The 18,536-nt window shown below is 38.4% G+C and overlaps 2 protein-coding genes across 2 annotated transcripts; both read left to right on the top strand.

Annotated features, from left to right (window-relative positions):
- The first annotated feature begins 13,048 nt into the window (after positions 1-13,048).
- Positions 13,049-17,033, top strand: LOC110265311 (protein FAR1-RELATED SEQUENCE 5-like). Its single transcript, XM_021108247.1, has 6 exons — positions 13,049-13,156; positions 14,200-14,259; positions 14,360-14,881; positions 16,405-16,517; positions 16,614-16,719; positions 16,761-17,033. The coding sequence occupies exons 1-6, from the start codon at positions 13,049-13,051 to the stop codon at positions 17,031-17,033; spliced, it is 1,182 nt and encodes a 393-aa protein (XP_020963906.1).
- Positions 17,034-17,162: 129 nt separating this feature from the next.
- On the top strand, positions 17,163-18,167 carry LOC107611055 (protein FAR1-RELATED SEQUENCE 5-like). The gene is made up of 3 exons (XM_016313020.1): positions 17,163-17,359; positions 17,470-18,103; positions 18,150-18,167. The coding sequence occupies exons 1-3, from the start codon at positions 17,163-17,165 to the stop codon at positions 18,165-18,167; spliced, it is 849 nt and encodes a 282-aa protein (XP_016168506.1).
- The last annotated feature ends 369 nt before the right edge of the window (positions 18,168-18,536 follow it).

Here is an 18,536-nt window from a genome sequence, read left to right as displayed (position 1 = left end):
TTTCAGCTATAATAATTTAAAATAGTCACTAATATATTTATATATTATTAAAAAAAATTATTTTTAGTTGTTATTTTTTTATTTTTAACAATAATAAAAAATTCTTTAATATATTTATTAGTAATTGAATATTATTCATTTTATATTTTATTACTAAAATATTTTAACAGTAATTATAAAATTGTTAGTAAAATTTTTTATAATAATTATAAAAAATATATAATTAAAATTATAATATATAATAATAATAATAAATATATAATTATCACAAAAATATAACTTAAATAAAATATATAATAATATTATATTATTACCATTAAATAGATATCACTAAAAATAATTGTTGTTGTAATGCCAATGTAACTCATCACCACATTGCTCTCTCTTGAAGTAGTTAGATATGCACGAAAAAGGACTGAACGAATGTTTTTTTTTTTGGAAAATGTTGCTATAATGATATCAAACAACAACACAAGAGAAAGAGAATAAGAGTTAATGAATCAATCAATGCAAAATTAGTAAGAATTGAATGATATTAAAGGAGTACATAAGAGTACATCTAAATCGCCCTTTTTGAGTAAGACTAAAAACTCTACCACGCATTAATTTTCATTCTGTTACATAACCAACTCTGCCAACTCAGTATAGGGTAACTCTAACATGCTCTTCTCCTTTCAGTTGTAGTAGTCATTCATCCACTTAGGGGGCTTCCTCACTTTGTCTCTTCCTTCTCTTTCACATGGCCTAATTCTTATTTTTTCATTCAGATTATTTGATTCCTCATCAGGCCTAATATCACGTTGGGACTCCATTTCATTTGCATTCTGAACTTGGGTTGGATTGGTCATCGCATCAATCACTCCCCTTTTACAATGATCTTATCCTCAAGGCCTTTTTTAGGATACATGTTAATTAGCTCAGTCCAATTGGCCCAAGTGGCATCTTCTCTTAGTAAGTCACTCCATTCCACTAATATCTATATTTCTTCTGCGTCATCAATTGTGCTTAGTAATCTGCTGTCAATGATACGAGCTGGTATGGGAGAAAAAGAGGGGGTCAACGGCAACTCTTCTAAGATCTGAGTAGGTGGGTCTCCCCTGAATTCCTTAACCATGGACACATGGAAAACAAGATGAATGGCACTTTCTGGGTGCAGCTCTAACTGATAGGCTTGCGCCGACTCTAGCCACTGCTTTATAAGGCCTATAAAATCTCTTACTAAGCTTCTGACACTGCCTAATTTCAACCGATCCTTGGTGATAAGGCTGAATCTTCAAAAGGATTTCTCACGTCGATGATTGTTAGCCTGTTTCTTCATCATCTTTAGGGCCTGCTACAGATGATGGAGTAGCTCTAAATTAAGGATGTCTCTCACCCACAAGAGTGCATCAACATCCTACACAGTAGAAGACTTGGCCACATGATCGTAGTTTGAGATCCTCAAAATGGATAAATCATAGTAAAACTAGAAGATTTTGGCAGTTATACCACAAAGTCCATGGATAAATCGTCCCATGGCCGGATTGGTGTGAGAAGTGGTTGAAGGAGTCCTTGGGGTTTAGAGGGCATGTACTTCGTCACTTGGCATTCATGGCACCTGTCAACAAATTGAACTACATCCTGTCGCATGGCCAGCCAAAAGAAGAGCTCACCAAGACCATTATAAGTTTTCAACACGCCACCATGTCCTGTTGTCATAGCTGAATGAAATTGATGAAGGAGTGTGGATCTAAGATCCTCATAGTTAGGCACATATATCTTCCCTCCATATAAAAATAATCCATCCCTAAACTCATATTCAGAGGTCAACCTTGCGTCCTGCCACTTCCCAATCATTCCCTACATCTCTTCTGCATTTTTGTGGGCCTACAACAGTCTAGGAATGATAGCAGATTGAGTTGCACTAAATGCCTAAAATTGGGGAGCAATATCCTCCAATTCATTTTGTCTCCATAATGTGTATGCCACCTGATTATGTTTTTCAGGCCGATACTCAATCTCAAACTCATATCCTAGTAACTTGCTCATGTACTTCTGCTGCTATGGTGTTAGTATCACTTGAGTCGTCAATTCCCTCAAGCCTTAATGATCCGTTTTGATCACAAATTTCCTACCAAGTAGATAGTGCCTCCATTTTGTTACAACTTGAGTGACTGCATATAGTTCCATCACAGATGCAGAGGCTTGAGCCATTCTCATTCCCAATTTCTTACTAATGTAAGCAAGCGGGTGCCCATCTTGGGTCAGGATAGCACCTATGCCCGTGCTCGACGCATCAGTCTCCACCACAAACATTTTGGAGAAATTGGGTAGCAACAGCATAGGGGTGTGCATCATGATCTGCTTCAAGTGGTAGAACGCTCTTTCAGCTTCTAATTTCCAGTGAAAGGCATTCTTCTTTAGCAGCTCCGTGAAAGGAAAAGCCAAATCTGCATAACCGGCGACAAAATTTGCAGTATTAACCCGTGAGGCCTAAGTAATCGCGTAGCTGCTTAATTGTTTTCGGGATGGGCCATATATCAATTACTTCTACTTTAGCTGGATCCACACGTACTCCTTCTCTGGATACAACATGTCCAAAGTAATCTACTTGTTCTTGACAAAATGAGCATTTGGACAGTTTTGCAAAGAATTTATGCTCCTGCAACACCGCTAAAGCTTGCCTCAAATGTTGCAAGTGTTCATCTTTAGTTTTGCTATACACAAGGATATCGTAAAAAAAAAACAGCTATAAACCTCCTTAAGAATGGTTGAAAAATCTTGTTCATGGTGGCCTGGAAAGTTGAAGGGGCATTCGTTAGGCCAAAAGGCATAACAACAAATTCGTAGTGCCCTTGATGGGTTCTAAATGCAGTCTTTCCAATATCAGCAGCTCTCATTCGTATTTGGTGGTATCCGCTTTGGAGATCTAACTTGGAGAAGAATATAGCACCATGAAGCTCATCAAGTATCTCTTCAATGGTGGGTATTGGAAACTTATTTTTCACTGCGATAAAATTTAGAGCACGATAATCAACGCAGAATCTCCACCCTCAATCTTTCTTTTTCACCAATAAAACTGGACTTGAGAACAATTCGTTGGTAGTATAGTCCAAACCAACAATGAATTCTCAAGATCAAATATTAAATCTAATACCTTGAATGGGACCCGTGAGTACGCACAAAAAGGTGTGCGTATGCACACAAGCGAAATTTGGGGGCGTTCATACGCACAGTACGTGTGAGCACTGCTGGCAGAGGGGGTCTCAAGATGTGTGCGTGCGCACAGAACACTTTTTTTTTGTAGAGAAATGTGACCATGTGTGCCTACGCACAAGTGGGCATGCGGACGCACAGAATGATAATGTGGTGGGGTGCGTGTGCATAGAGGGTGCGAGCGCTGCGAACAGAGCATGCTACAATGGGTGTGCGTACGCACACTGCTGTGCACCTGCACAGGTAGGGAAAAACAGGGAAAGTGTGCATACGCACGAGGCTGTGCGCACGCACAACACTCTATTTCTGCAACATTTTTAAAGCCTCTAAGACAAAGACTAAAAGAAAGAAAAGTTGAAAGGATATTACCATGGTGGAGTGTCTCCCACCTAGAACTTTGGTTTTGAGTCCTCAAGTTGGACTGTTGGTTGTCTCTCACATCAAGGAGGCTTGTGCTTCCATCCATCCTTGAGTTGCCAACCATTCTTGCTCTTCAACAATCTTCCGGGATACCACACAAAGTACATTAAGCTCCTAAGCAACCTCAAGCAAGAATTTGGGATCCAAAATTGTTGGTTGTAGAGTTGTATGTCCGGATCGCACACTTTGGTTTTTCTATCATCCTCTTGTTGACTTTCACTTGTGCCCTTGGATGAACAACCTTTCCAAGCACCTTTGAAGCACCCAATGAGATCTTGAAATCCTCCCAAGTGGACCTTGCACCATTCATGTTTTGAATTTCATTGGCAACCAATACCCATTCCTTCACCATTTAACACTCCAAGAAGCACCTAAAGTTGGTGATCCTTCTCCAAGAGAGCATATTGGTATGGGCCTATGAAGCTCATGAAAGAAAATTATAAATAGAGTAAAATGTGGGAAACTTATTGGGAACATAGTTGATAAAGACAAAAAGTGTAAAAATTAAAAAGAATAAAGCAACTCAAAATTTTGGGAAGCAGGCTCATGAAAATTCAAATTAATTAAAATTACCATGTGTATTAAAAAAAAAAGTTAGTTTTCAAGCATGTAAATAAGGGGATACAAAAAGAACTCCCCAATACAAAATAAAAAGCAATACACATGGGATAAAAACAAGAATTGAAACATGAGCATGTGACATCAAAAGCGAGAAAATAGGGAGAATAGGTAAAGAAGCATTTTTTTACTAAGTATGTATGTTAGGTGAGATCTTAGTCTAATTAAGGATTCACTTATTAGCTCACTTAGCCTTATACATATATCCTTACCCTTAGCTCTCGACCCTGCTGTTCCTTGGGAGATGGGTCAGGACACCACTATGCCTAGAGGGATCAAGAGAGTGTACTTGAATGATGAGGCTCGGCTATGGCATCAGATCTTGAGCAACTATGTGATGCCGAGTACTCATAAGACTGAGATCCCGGGTGCCATGATCACCCTCCTCTGGTGTGTGCTGGAGGGTAAGGACCTGTACTTGCCTCGTTTTATCCGGCATTATATGGCTAGGGTCCACGTCCGAGGCACCCTCCCCTTTCCTTATCTGGTTACACGGCTAGGCCGTCAGGCTGATGTGCCTTGGGAGGATGCCGATGAGCGACCACCAGCAGCGGACTGCAGGAAGATCATCCCTCACAGCAGGAACTTCCTTGCTTTGGGCTACAGACCACCACCTGTCACTGCTACTGATGAGACAACCCCTCCGTCTGCTGGACCCTCTTCATCCACAGCTGCCGCAGCTACCCCTGCTGCCACCACTGCACCTCCACCCGCCTCTGAGCTGGTTTATCGCCTCGTGCACCGTCTATTCCACCAGCTTGATCAGATGGAGCGCCGTAACAGGCGCCGGTATGAGAGATTGGAGCGCCGCAGTAGGCGATGCTATTTCCATCTGAAGCTGATGATCAGACAGGGCGCCGACATTCCCTCCGAGCCCGACACACCATCAGAGCCATCAGAGGAGGAGGAGGATGAGCACGAGGAGGAGCCTCATTCCTAGGCGGAGACTCATCAGCAGGCAGGCACAGAGCACGCTACACCACAGCAGGAGGCCCCACATCAGCTTGAGGCTGCAGATCCGGAGATCCCAATCCAGTCAGTCCCCCCTCTACAGCAGCCAGACTTTCAGCCCACCACCGCCACAGAGACCCCAGCTACCATCCCTACCAGTGATGACACTCCTTCACACCCGGCTTGATTGAGCATCGGGGACGATGCTTCATTTTAAGTGTGGGGAGGTCACCATCTCTGGCGTTTATTTTGGTGAACTACTACATACTTTTTCTTTTATTTTGGATATTTTTCTGTATTTTTCTCTTTTTCTTTTATTGTTATTTTCTAAGTACTTATACATTGCTACTTGTGTATTTTACTCTATTTTCTGCATTTTGTATTTTTTGTTCATATTTTAGTTATTTAGTTCATTTTAGTTATTTAGTTTAGTTTACAATTCTAACTTATTAGTGGATCAATTAGTATAGTTTACCCTTTTTACATAAGATAGCTTAGTTATAGCTTAGTTTAAATTGACAAATATAAAAAAAAAGAGTAAGCTAGGAACTTGAACATAATAGATTTAGATCCATAATACCTTGTATATATAGCATTACATAATGTAGTTAAACTGACAACATTTCATCAAGGAGAAACATTAAAACTTCAAAGGCTACCCTAAATTACTTTTTAAGAGAATAATGAGAATTTTTAACTAAACCTGCATGACATACATAAGTGATAAATGATTTTTCAGCTAGAGAACACATAGCCTGTGAGTTTTGAGCTTAACTGTATGGTTACATTCAAACCATAATTTTTATTCCTGTGTGTTCCAACCTTCTTTCTTATTCTGGTGTTCTTTACTTTGTTTTAGTCTATATGTCCGATTATAGAATATAGGTACATCTCAAAATAATGATTGAGGCCATCATTTGATTTTAGCTCACTTACCCCAAATTAGCCTACCTTTTACATCACCTTTGTTAGCCCCCTTTGAGCTTTTTTTTTAAAAAAAAAAAACCCCTTATTCTATTTTAGCCAAATTACTAGCCTTAAGCAAAAAAACAAAAGAAAATCCCAAGTGAATCCTTGGTTAGCTTAAGATAGAAAATTATAAATAGAGTAAAATGTGGGAAACTTATTGGGAACATAGGAGATAAAGACAAAAGGTGAAAAAATTAAAAAGAATAAAGCAACTCAAAATTTTGGGAAGCAGGCTCATGAAAATTCAAATTAATTAAAATTACCAAGTGTATTAAAAAAAAAAGTTAGTTTTCAAGCATGTAAATATGGGGATACAAAAAGAACTCCCCAATGCAAAATAAAAAGCAATGCACATGGGATAAAAACAAGAATTGAAACATGAGCATGTGACATCAAAAGCGAGAAAATAGGGAGAATAGGTAAAGAAGCATTGTTTTACTAAGTATGTATGTTAGGTGAGATCTTAGTCTAATTAAGGATTCACTTATTAGCTCACTTAGCCTTATACATATATCCTTACCCTTTGCCTTGACCCCATTACAACCTTAATTAAAGACCTCATGAGTTTTGGTATGACTATGTTCTATAATTGTTGATTGGTTAGACGAAAAACAAGGTTATAGAAAGGAAGAATAAAAAGAAGAATAGAGTGATTAACCCAATAAACACTGAGTGATTAGAGAGAAAACACAAAATCCAGTGAGGGTTCAAAAGCTCATTAACATTTATCTCTGATTGTCTTGCAAGTTTTTTTTCTCTCATCTCATTTGCAAAAAAGTGCTTTATTATTTGAGGGTTAGCTATATATGTATATATATCTCCTTGAGAATGTGAAATAATTTGACTACATGTAGGCTTTATATATGAGTGGATGAATTAGAATTGCATGACTCATTAGGTAGATGCATTTAGCATAAGTTGCATTTCATAACATTCCATCACTTTAACCTTAATTATTTACCTTGGATTTAGCATGAGGACATGCTAGTGTTTAAGTGTGGGGAGGTTGATAAACCCATATTTCATGAGTTCTTTTGTGCTTAATTAGAGTGATTTATTCAACTCTTCACCTACTTATTCACATTAATTGCATGGTTTTACTTTCCCTTCCTTATTATGTCATATTGTGAAAAACATGTTTCCTAAGCTTTAAAAAAATTAATTATTTTAATTACCTTTATTTCCATTCGATGCCGTGATTAGTGTGTTGAGTAGCTTCAGGTTTCCTAAGGCTGAATGACTTAAAGGATGAAAAAGGAAACATACAAAAATGGAAGAAGAAGGCAAAACAGAGCTTTAAGGAAACTGGTATCCACGCGATCGCATGGACAACCCGATCGCGTGCCAGAAGCAAAGAAGCAGCGACGCGGCCGCATGACTGACGCGACCGCGCGCCTTGAGTAGAACACCCACGACGCGGACGCGTTACGCGACCGCGTGGAAAGGAAAAGCTCCAGATGACGCGACCGCGTGACCCACGCGGACGCGTGACAGAGGCCACGTATCAGAATTTACAGAATACGCCCCCAGCGATTTCTGAAGCCCTTTTTGGCCCAGATCCAAGTACAGAAAGCATAGATTAGAGGTTATAAAGTGGAGGAATGCATCCATTCAGGGGGAGCTCGCCAATTTCTAGTTTTCATGATTTAGATTTAGTTTAGAGAGAGATTCTCTCTCTCTCTTAGGATTTAGTACTTCTTCTTATTTTGGGAGTAACTCTGGATCCAGGTTTTAATGTTCTTTTATTTCAATTTTACTTTTATTTATTTGATTCCAATATTTGAATTGATTATTATAATTCAAATTATGAATTATTCCATGTTACAGATTTCTATTTGAATTAATGATATTTAAGGTATTTTCAGTTTATGATTATTCTCTTTGATTAAAGTTGCCATTGCTTCCCATCTAAGGACACTTTTATTATTCTAGCAATTTACTTTTTCCCCTTTTGGTCTTGGTTAAGAAATCAGTGACTCAACATTATCGAACTCAGCATAATTGATAATCGTTATCTTGCTAATTGATCTCAACTTCAATAATCCCAACTTTTTCCTAGGAAATAAATAGGATTCGAAGGTCAAACTAATTAGTCCCTTGACTTACCTTTGCTTCATAGGTTAACTAAGTGGAATTAAGATACAACTTTCATTATTATTGAGAGGGATAACTAAGTTGGACTTCTAATTTCCCTTATCTTGCCAAAAGTTGTTTTATAGTTATTATTTATTTTTAATTGCCATTTAATTCACTTGTCATTTAAATTACTTGCTTCTCACCTTCTAAACCCTGATTACAACCTTTATAACCAATAATAAGAACATATTTCCTCGCAGTTCCTTGAGAAGACGACCCGAGGTTTGAATACTCGGTTAACAATTTTTAAGGGGTTTGTTACTTGTGACACCCAAAACGTTTGTACGAAAGGGATTTTTGTCGGTTTAGAGACTGTATCTACAATGCGACTGTTTTTATGACATTCTTTACTGGCAGAAATCACTAACGTCATCTACCTCTTCCTCACCACTCTTTTCTAGCTCTTCCCCCTCTCTCTCAAACTCTAAGGGGAAGGCTTCCTCAAGATCAATGAGGGGGTTGACTAAGGTGGACAAAAAATCATTGATGATGCAATCCACTTCTTGATCAAACTCCCTCAATTCTCCATTTACCTCTTCCGGTTCACTAGCTCTACCTTCCTCCCTATATTGTGATTCTTGTCCTAACTCTTCTTCTTTCCTTTAAGGCTCCATGATTTCCTCCTCTCTACACTCCTTACTTGATCCTCCACCTTCTTCAAGGGGGATGTCTTGAACAGTTGAGCGTAGTGAGGCCAAGAAGTTCACCTCCAGAATCCTTCTTGCTCGTGAAATAATGCTTGAAGATCTTTTTCTTCTTGGAGAAAAGGTTGGAAAACTTCATGTTGGGGTGAAAAAGAAGATTCAAAGTTTGGAAGAAAGGTTGTGTAGTTGGAAGGTGTGTCATATGGGTGAGGGTTTGGTATATAAGGGGGTGAAGGTTCATATGGTTAGTAGCAAGGCGTATAGACATTGGGATTCCATGAGGGTGGGTGGTGTGGTACTTGAAGGTTTGGTGGTTTGGGGTCATGTAGGGGGTATCTTTCATATTCTTGGATTTGGTATTCACATAGGGGAGGGTTTGGCTCGTTGTAGTATAAGGGAGGTGTTTACCATGAGTGTTGCTCATACACAATTGGTTCCTCTCTAAATTGATTTTCCCACTCCATGAAGTAATCCCAACTTGAATTCATCATACCCTACAAAACACTCATAACCAAGCTCCAAGCAACAAGGGTGATAGCTCATAGAAAAGGTAGAAAATAAAAACAAAAGACATTAACAAACAAGAAAAACGAACACTTAAGTATAAACAAAAATAACCAAACAACCAAAAAGTAAGATATTTACACTATCAATGTATTTACAAGAACCACAAGATATCACTCAATTGCATCCCCGGCAACGGCGCCAAAATTTGACGATGAGAATAATTGCCGGTTTAGAATCAATAGAAACAATTTGTTGGTAGCATAGTCTAAACCAACAATGAAATCTCAAGATCAAATATTAAATCTAATACAAAATAACTGAGAGTAATTAAACCTCGGGTCGTTCTCCCTAGGATGCAATTGAAGGTGTCACACTTGTGGTTGTGGAGGCAAAAAGGGGTTTTGAATCAAAGAACAAAAGATTAAAGGAACTCAAGATATAAAAGAACTAAGAGATGATTAAAATTGTAATTAATGCAAGTGAAAAGGGAGCAAGGTTAAAACTTAGTGAAAATGTTATAAATGCAAAAAGAGCCTTGACTTGGGAATGAGAGTCCAAAGAATCCTATCATCGCCATAACCACAACTATGATAATTATGATGAGTCAATCTCACTTAGTTAACCCCAAACATCGAGGAGTAAGTCAAGCAAGCATAATTGACCTTAATCCATAAGTCCTAGCTAACTTACCAAACTAGTTGATAAAAAGCTAGCCTCAATGGTAACAAGAGTCAACTAACTACCCAAGAATTACCACTAAATGTCAGAAATTATGACTCTAGTATCCTAGGAACTCAAACCACAAGCCAAGGCAGGAAAATCTACTTAAAATATAGAGTTGGCATTTTCACAAACACCTTGTGTGCATAAAAGTATAACATGGAAAATTGTAAGGAAAAATAACAAACTATAACCAACTATGAACAAAACCAAATATAGACAAGCAATCAAGCATTAAAGAAGCATGAAACATAAAATTCATTGATCAAAACTTGAAGAAACACAAAATTGCAATTATGAACAAGTAACTTGAACCAAAGGAAATTGAAGATAAAGACAATGTAATTAAAAAGGAATTAAAGAGTACTTACAATTAAAGATGATCAAAATCCAAAATTAAGCTTGCTATAAAAGGCTACAATTGAAATTGTATAAACCCTAGGAGAGCTCTCTACTCTACTCCTACTCCTACTCCTAATCAACTATACTAAGAAAATGTAAAATGTGGCCTTTTACTCTCATAAAAACCTAATACTACAACCTAATACCTTCATATGTGTTGAATTCCCCTTCATATAGCATTCAAAATCAGCATCGAAGCCTTCCAAAATGGGCCAAGAGGCCTCAGAATTCGCAAAGCACGTGTTTCATTAATGCAACCACGTACAGGGACCTGTGCGTACGCACAGGTGCTTGTGCGCACGCACACTTCGCTATGTGTACTTTTCCTTGTTTTCTTCAAGTGTTCTCCTTTCTACATGCTTTCTTCCACTTTTGCTTAGCCATTCTTACCAAAATGATCTGAAATCACCTCACAAAATATATCACGTCATCGAATGGCATAAAAGTGGAATTAAATTACTCAATTAAAGCACAAAAATGCATGTTTTCATATTTATGTCCAAATTAGGGAGATGACACAAAAGTATGCTATTTGAGTGCTTAAGTGTGAGTTTATATGATAAAATCCATCCAAATAAAGCTAAAATATATCGGAAAATATGGACTCATCAACCAACCTTTCCATCTCCTCCTTCTGAAATTGAGGATATTTGTATGGTCTTATACTGACTGGGGTTGCACCTGGTATTAAGTGAATAGGGTGATCCAATGTCCTTAGTAGGGGCAATATGGTGGGTTCCACAAAAACATCAGCGTATTCCTCCAAAATTGGCCTGGCTTCTGCCTTTGTGGGTTCACTAGCTGCTGCTCCTACACTAGTTTCGGCAGTCTCCAGACAAAACATAGACAAAATAGCTTGGTTATTAGCCAATTTCTGTAATTCACCACATAATAAACATTCTCCTGTAACAATCTTTCCCCCTTAAAAACCACCCATGATCCGTCCACTTCAAATTTCATAAAGAGCTCCATGTAATTCATTTGAAAAGTCCCCAATCTCATCATCCTGTGAACCCCCAACACTATATCAACACCCATTAAATCTAAAACAAATGTATCAATAGTAAAATTGTACCCTTGAACATGCAGAGGTAAATTTTTGCACTTCGTGGAGCAATCAATCATCTCTCCATTTCCCATCATAACCTGCAAGATGTTAGTTGGTGTAAGCGGTTGACTCAGTCTCTTGGCCACTGATCCTTTCACGAAATTATGTGTGCTTCTACCATCCACAAAATTATGTCTCGGGGTGAAACTCCCCTTTCATGGTGTTCAAGCTGATTCTGGGCACGGTCTCCTCTTCATCATCCTTATTTTCTCCTTCTATATCTACTTTACCTTCTGCAACACTGACAGAGCCCTGCATTAGCTCTTTCACTTTCTCCTCCCCCACCAACAACTTGTAGGTCACCTTGCAATAATGACCCATGGAGTATTTCTCATCAAAATAGTAACACAACCCCTTATCCCTCCTCTGTTTTATCTCAGAACTGGTTAACTGTTTAAAGGATGTGGTGTTGGTGTTTGGGGCAGAATTTCAGGCCAAGGTTTTGTTTGGTGAGTTTGTGTTGTGGGTTTGGGCTGAACTATTTGGCAGTTGGATCTGTGTGTGTGGGCTTTTTGGAATTGGGTTTAGTGTTCGTTGGGGGTGAATCTTTGGGTCGGTGGAAACAATGAACTGGGTCCTCCTCCTCTACACTGTAGTGCCACAGTGGCTTCGTGCTTTTGCTCATAGAGTTTAGTGAACGACACCGCGGAGACATAAATGGCAGGTTTGGCTAGAAGGAGTTTGCACTTCAGATGCTCGCGGAGTCTAGCCACAAAGAGTGATACCAACCACTCTTCACTGAGTCCAGTGACCATATTTGAGAGTTCTTCAAACTGGCCTTGGTATTCTGCCACCGTATCCTCCTGCTTCAGCTCTTTCAATGCAGTTCTCGGATCAAAGAACACTCCCTTGCCAAACCTTAGTGAGAGGGCCTCAAGAAAATCCTCCCAATTATAGGCCAAATTATTATTGACTCCTCACATGTACCATGTGTACGTAGGCCCAATGAGGTGGAAGGAAAGGACTCTGACACGAAGCTCCTCGGGTATGTCATATAGCTTAAAATACTCACAAGCTCGAAACACCCATTCCTCGACACCGTCACCTTCGAACAGAATGAGGTTAGACCCTCCCATACTTTTGGGCTAGGACGGCACCTCTGCGTGAGATCCTCCTTCCCCAGCATTTCCTTCTTTCCTTCGTCCTCAATTTTTTTTTGTTTTAAGTTTTCCTTCAGCAACTTATGGATGGACTTCAAGGACACCTCCATCGCCGCTATCTATACCTGGGTATTAGCAGTCAGCCCATTCGACTTGGTGAATCCCCTATTTAGCTTCTGTATTTCTTGACAATTCGAAATAGAAATATCCTCTAGACGTGTCAATCAAACTCCTTCAGCCATAGCTGTTCTCTCAATGAAACCTTAATAGAGTGCGATATGGTTGAACCCCTAGGCTATGATATGTCTGTTGTTGCAGAGATTTTATCAAACCACCCTCAAAACATATCCGGCGATGTCATTGTCAACGGTGAGAAGTCGAACAAGGTAAGCAATTATGAGCAACAAATTCTACCATGGATGTTTATTTTTCAAAAAATCCAGATTTTATGTCACATAGTAAATGAGGTGTTTGTTTTTATGATTAATTCAGTATCCAGATGTGATGCATGAGTTGAGATTGAACTAAATGTGTGATTGTTTTATATTGAATGGTATGATTATATCCATGTAGAATTTGCATAAATTAATTAATCAATTCATGCGTATATGATTGTTTTTAAAGGTATGGTAAACTTATGTGTAGGAAGCATATTTTATGCTTATTTTTATATATGAATGTATGCTGCCTGCATATTATATGGCATGTTTATATGCTAACCATCCTATTATATTTGTATTTGTCATGCAGATGGCCGTATATTTTATATGAATGTTGAAACAACCTAAATTAATTAGTTGGTATGAATTATAATGTATGGTCTGTGTATATTGTTGCTACATGATGGTCATTCTATGAATTAAAAAAGTAACTATAAGGTGATGCAGGGGTTGAAAAACAGGTCTAAATTAAAGTGTATGGTACTTGTATTTGCTGCATGTTAATCATGACATGCTTATTTTAGTGTTTTGTGATGGCATGGTATCCTTATATGATACCTGCATATTTTTTATTTATATGCTCATATGCTTTTTGCATATTATGTGGTTTATATGGTTATGGGGTTTGTGTGGTTTATATGGTTGTGTGGTTTATATGGCATGGTATCCTTATATGAGTATTTTTTATGTATATGATACCTGCACATTATGCTTGCCTACATATTTTTTATTTATATTTTTTATTTATATTTTTATGTGTAGAAAAGGTATTTTGTATCTAATTCTACATGATGGTTATTGAATGAAAAAAGAATCAACTAAAGGGTGGTGCAGGCCCTTAAATAATAGATATAATGGAATAAATAATTCTGTTGGCATGATTTCTAGTTGTTGCTGTGTTTTTGGTGATTATGTTTGAGGTTTTATTTACATGAGTTTTAATAAGGATTTTATCCCTTTTGGTTACTGTGTTTGTTTTGGAATTATAGGCCATGCAACTATCGAATGTTACTGAGGTTAGAAGTGAAGAGATTGAGCTTGGTGATGAGGTTTTGGAATCTATTTTAATTTTATGTAGTCATAATGTGCGTGTTTAATTTGATAACTAATGGTAATTATTTTTTTCTTTTGGATTAATATAAAATGTAGTTACCAGATCATGGATGCCTACAAGAACACGAGATACTAAGAGTTGGAATGCGGTTTGTACAATTATGGATGACTCATGACTTTTATGTTACCTATGCAAAGAAAGTAGGATTTGCAACTAAGATAAGGATGACAACATATGACAATATCACAAAGGCTCCCCTTAACCAAGCTATACACTGTAATCGCGACGGGTACCACGGGTCTTGTGTCAAAGCACCAATGCGGAAGAATACGATTTCAGCTGCTGGGTGCAAGGCAAGGATATATGTAAAGTTTGATAAAGACATGCAAGACTGGGTTTTGTTCAAGGTTGACTTGATGCACTCACACCCCTGTTCAGCGAGAAAGGTAGTGCACTACCATGAGTATAGGCAACTGACCATACATGCGAAGTGCGTGATCGAGGATAATGATGAGGCTGGGATTCAACCAAATAAGACATTCCTTGCTTTGGCAAATGAGGCTGGAGGCCCCTCTAACTTGGGATTCTCAGAGAAGGATTTAAGAAATTATATAACAGTGATAAACCACTATTTTATGGTTTATCTTGTGCTCAATTGAGTTGTTTTTATCAAGTCTTTGCACACTTATTCATACAATTGCATGATTTTATAATTCCTTCCCAATTTTGTTCTATAATTGAAAACTTGCTTCCCAAACCTTTAAATTGTATATTTTTAATCCTCCTTTATACCATTTGATGACGTGATCTGTGTGTTAAGTATTTTCAGGTTTTATAGGGCAGGAATGGCTTAAAGGATGGAAAGGAAGCTTGCAAAAATGGAAGGAGCACAAGAAATAAAGGAGATAACTAGTGAGGAGCGACGCGCATGCATGGCTCACGCGTGCACGTGAATCGGAGTTTGCACGGCGACGCATGCGCGTGCTTGACGCGTACACGTGACATGCGCTACCTGCAGAAATCGCAGAAAATGCTGGGGGCGATTTTGTGTCGAGTTTGGACCCAGTTTCAGGCCCAGAAACGCAGACTAGAGCCAGGGGGCAAGTAGAGACTCAAGACACATTCTCATTCGCATAGTTTTTAGTTTTAGTTTTGAATCTTAGAGAGAAATTACTACTTCCTCTAGGTTTCCTTTACATTCATAGTTTTAGAGTTTTAGGCTTTTGCTTTGGATATTGAGAAGAATCACTACCTCCGTTGAAGTCGCTATTATTCTAGTTTGCTTTCTTGTTCCTTTACTCTTTTGATTATTTATTAACCCTGTTCAGATAAGAATGTTACATTTTGGGATTTATTAATGCAAAGAACTACTTTTACTTTTAATTAATTTTCAATTCCTATTTTATTTAATTTATCATGTCTTCTTCTTATATTTCTATGAACGTTATATTCATGTCAACGGAGTAGACTCCCAACTTGACTTGCGGGTTGATTAAAAGGAGACCCTTGAGTTGGAATGCTTAAGTGATTAGTTAAATTGGAAATTATTGGCTAACTCTCTAGGCACTAACGCTAATCCTTCCCAAGGAAGAGGGTCAGGACTTGTGAATAAGAGTTAGCTCAATCACTTGACTTTCCTTTATTTAGTAAGGGTTAACTAAGTGAAAATAACAACCTCTTGATACTACACTTGAGAGAATTCCAACAAGGATAGAACTTCCAATTAATCATTCCCCCGGTCAAGGCTTTTTATTTGATTATATAAATCTCTTTTAATTTACATTGCTTTAATTCACAATCCTTTATTTTTCTGTTCTCCAACTCTTAAAATCGATCAGAAAACTCCTGACTAATAAAATAGCACCCTTTTGTCAACTCGTTGAGAGATGACATCGGATTTCTAACCCCAGAATTTTTATTCTAATTTTGTGACAACCCTTCTAAATTGATTAACGGATTTTCGTCGGTTAAGAACTGTACTTAAACCGCTGTTCTTACTATAATTTCTTAATTGGCTGATTTCTGCCCGCATCAAACAGTAAGGCTCCAAACTAGCAACGTGAATGCGGATGTTAGGGAGATGATGAGCTACTTCATGAGAATGAAGGACATCAATCTGAACTTCTTTTATGCGTTGAAGTTGGATGAGGAGTGTAAATTTAAGAGTGCAGTATGGGTGGATGCAAGATGTAGGGCGTCATATGAATATTATGGAGATGTTGTGTCAGTTGATAGCACCTACAGTACAAACAGGTATGAAGTAGTTCAATTGGTGTTGAGCCCTTTATTTGTTTAAACTCTTTCTAATCATGATTGGTATTTCTTATGTCTGGTTGGTTTTTCTGGTAGGCATGGATTACCGTTTGTGTCGTTCATTGGGATCAACCACCATGGTAACTCAACCCTCCTCAGTTGTGCTTTGCTGGGGAATGAGAAAATCCCAAGTTATGAGTGGGTATTCAGCCAATGGATGAATGCATGGGAACTGCTCTGCAGCGTATCATAACCGATCAACGTCGGTCCATTCTCCGTGCGATCAAAAATACATTACCCGACACACGCCACCGCTGGTGCATCTGGCATATTACGAAGAAGTTACTGAGCAAGCTTGGGGGTTACCGCCGGTACAGAGATTTGTATGATGACCTCAATGATATTATGTGGAACTCTCGAACTGAGGAGTCATTTGAGGATTACTTATCAGAATTTATGGATGAGTACAAGTTACATAACAACACATGGCTGTCAAGTCTGTTAGTGTTTGATTAATTCACGAGCTTTAATTGACAATTATTTGGTATCTGAATTTTCCTGATTTCTATTAATAAGTTTGCTGTAAGGTTTCTTTGCTAAAATTAGGATTCTTTATTTTCTGTAGATCTGTATGATGACTGATGCATGTGGGTTCCCATATACTTCAAGGGTGAATTTTGGGCGGCCATGAGGAGTACGCAAAGGAGTGAGAGCATGCACACATTCTACGGTGGATTCTTACATAGCAAGACTAGCTTGGTTCAACTTGTTCACGAATATGACAATGTGCTTGGAGTCAAAGAGCAGAGGGAATTGGAGGATGATGCTGCGGACTTGGGGGGGTTATCCTCTGTTCAACGAGCTTGCTTATGGAAAAATAGTTTCAGCAAGAGTATACTACGAGCATGTTTATGGATGTTCAAACTTAGTTTGGGAAAAAGGCTGATTGCAGAGTTTCTGTAGTTGATGAACAGGGTCCATTGGTCTGGATGAAGATGGAAGAGGAGAAACTAGTCAACGATACTATTCTATACGTTCCGTACGATGTTTACTTTGACCGTTCCACACAGGAGGTTCATTGTGAATGCAATCTTTTCGAGAGTTTAGGTGTGTTGTGCTGTCACTGTCTTGAAGTTTTCCATTCGTATAAAGTGTACAAAGTACCTACCTGTTATGTTCTCCCTCGATGGAGCAAGAAAATAAAGCGCAAGCATAGGTATGTCAAAAGTAGCCATGATGTCAGTCGGTCGGATGAGAGTCATGTTGCTTTTAGGGGACTGTGTGCACACTTCTATAATGTTGCTAAAGAGTTCGTCGGGGACGATGACGAAACAGCATTGCTGCATGCTGCTATGGAAGAAATAAGGGCCAAGTTGGCTGCGCACCGTGCCAAGAAGAGGTCCGAGAGTGTGTCAGAGACCCAGACCAGCTTTGGCTCACAGAGTTTGAATGTTGTCAATATTGATAACATCCAAGGCCCATCGAAGGTCACCACAAAAGGTAGGCCAAAGAGTAAACGGGTCAGCGCTGCCCTTGAGAAGCCCTTCAAGAATTCATCTCGAAGGAATCACAAGAATTCAACCCCGGTACATGATTGGCTTAATCTCAACTTTGTATGTTTATTTGGTATAGTACTATGCAAGAACGTAACTGTTGGCCTTTTTCTTTTTTTGGCAGGTGGTTTGTCCGCACGCATCTTAAGATGTAAACCATGGTGATGTTGTTGGCCGGAAGTTCCCGAACAAGCCGGTGGTTTCTTGTCTTTGTTAAGCTCCTTCAACAAAAATTAGGATTAGTTGGACAAGGTTGTGATAGTGTTTATTTTTTCATCTCTGTGTTTAAAGGGTTCATGTTAGTTTTAAGGTTCGTAGGCAGCTGTTGAAAAAGTCCACATGTTATTAATTCCAAGAACCCTGTTTCCATTTGTGAGAATGAACCACTTTATTATTTTAATTTCGTTTAGACATAATGCATAATGAGTATAGTTGATGGTTATTCTGTAATTTACGAGATAATTTA

This window comes from Arachis ipaensis, chromosome B8 (assembly GCF_059453495.1).
Source record: "Arachis ipaensis isolate K30076 ecotype BB chromosome B8, ASM5945349v1, whole genome shotgun sequence".
Taxonomy (NCBI): Eukaryota; Viridiplantae; Streptophyta; class Magnoliopsida; order Fabales; family Fabaceae; genus Arachis; species Arachis ipaensis.
Note: the sequence above shows the minus strand (reverse complement) of the source record. Positions and strands in the feature narration are given on the sequence as shown.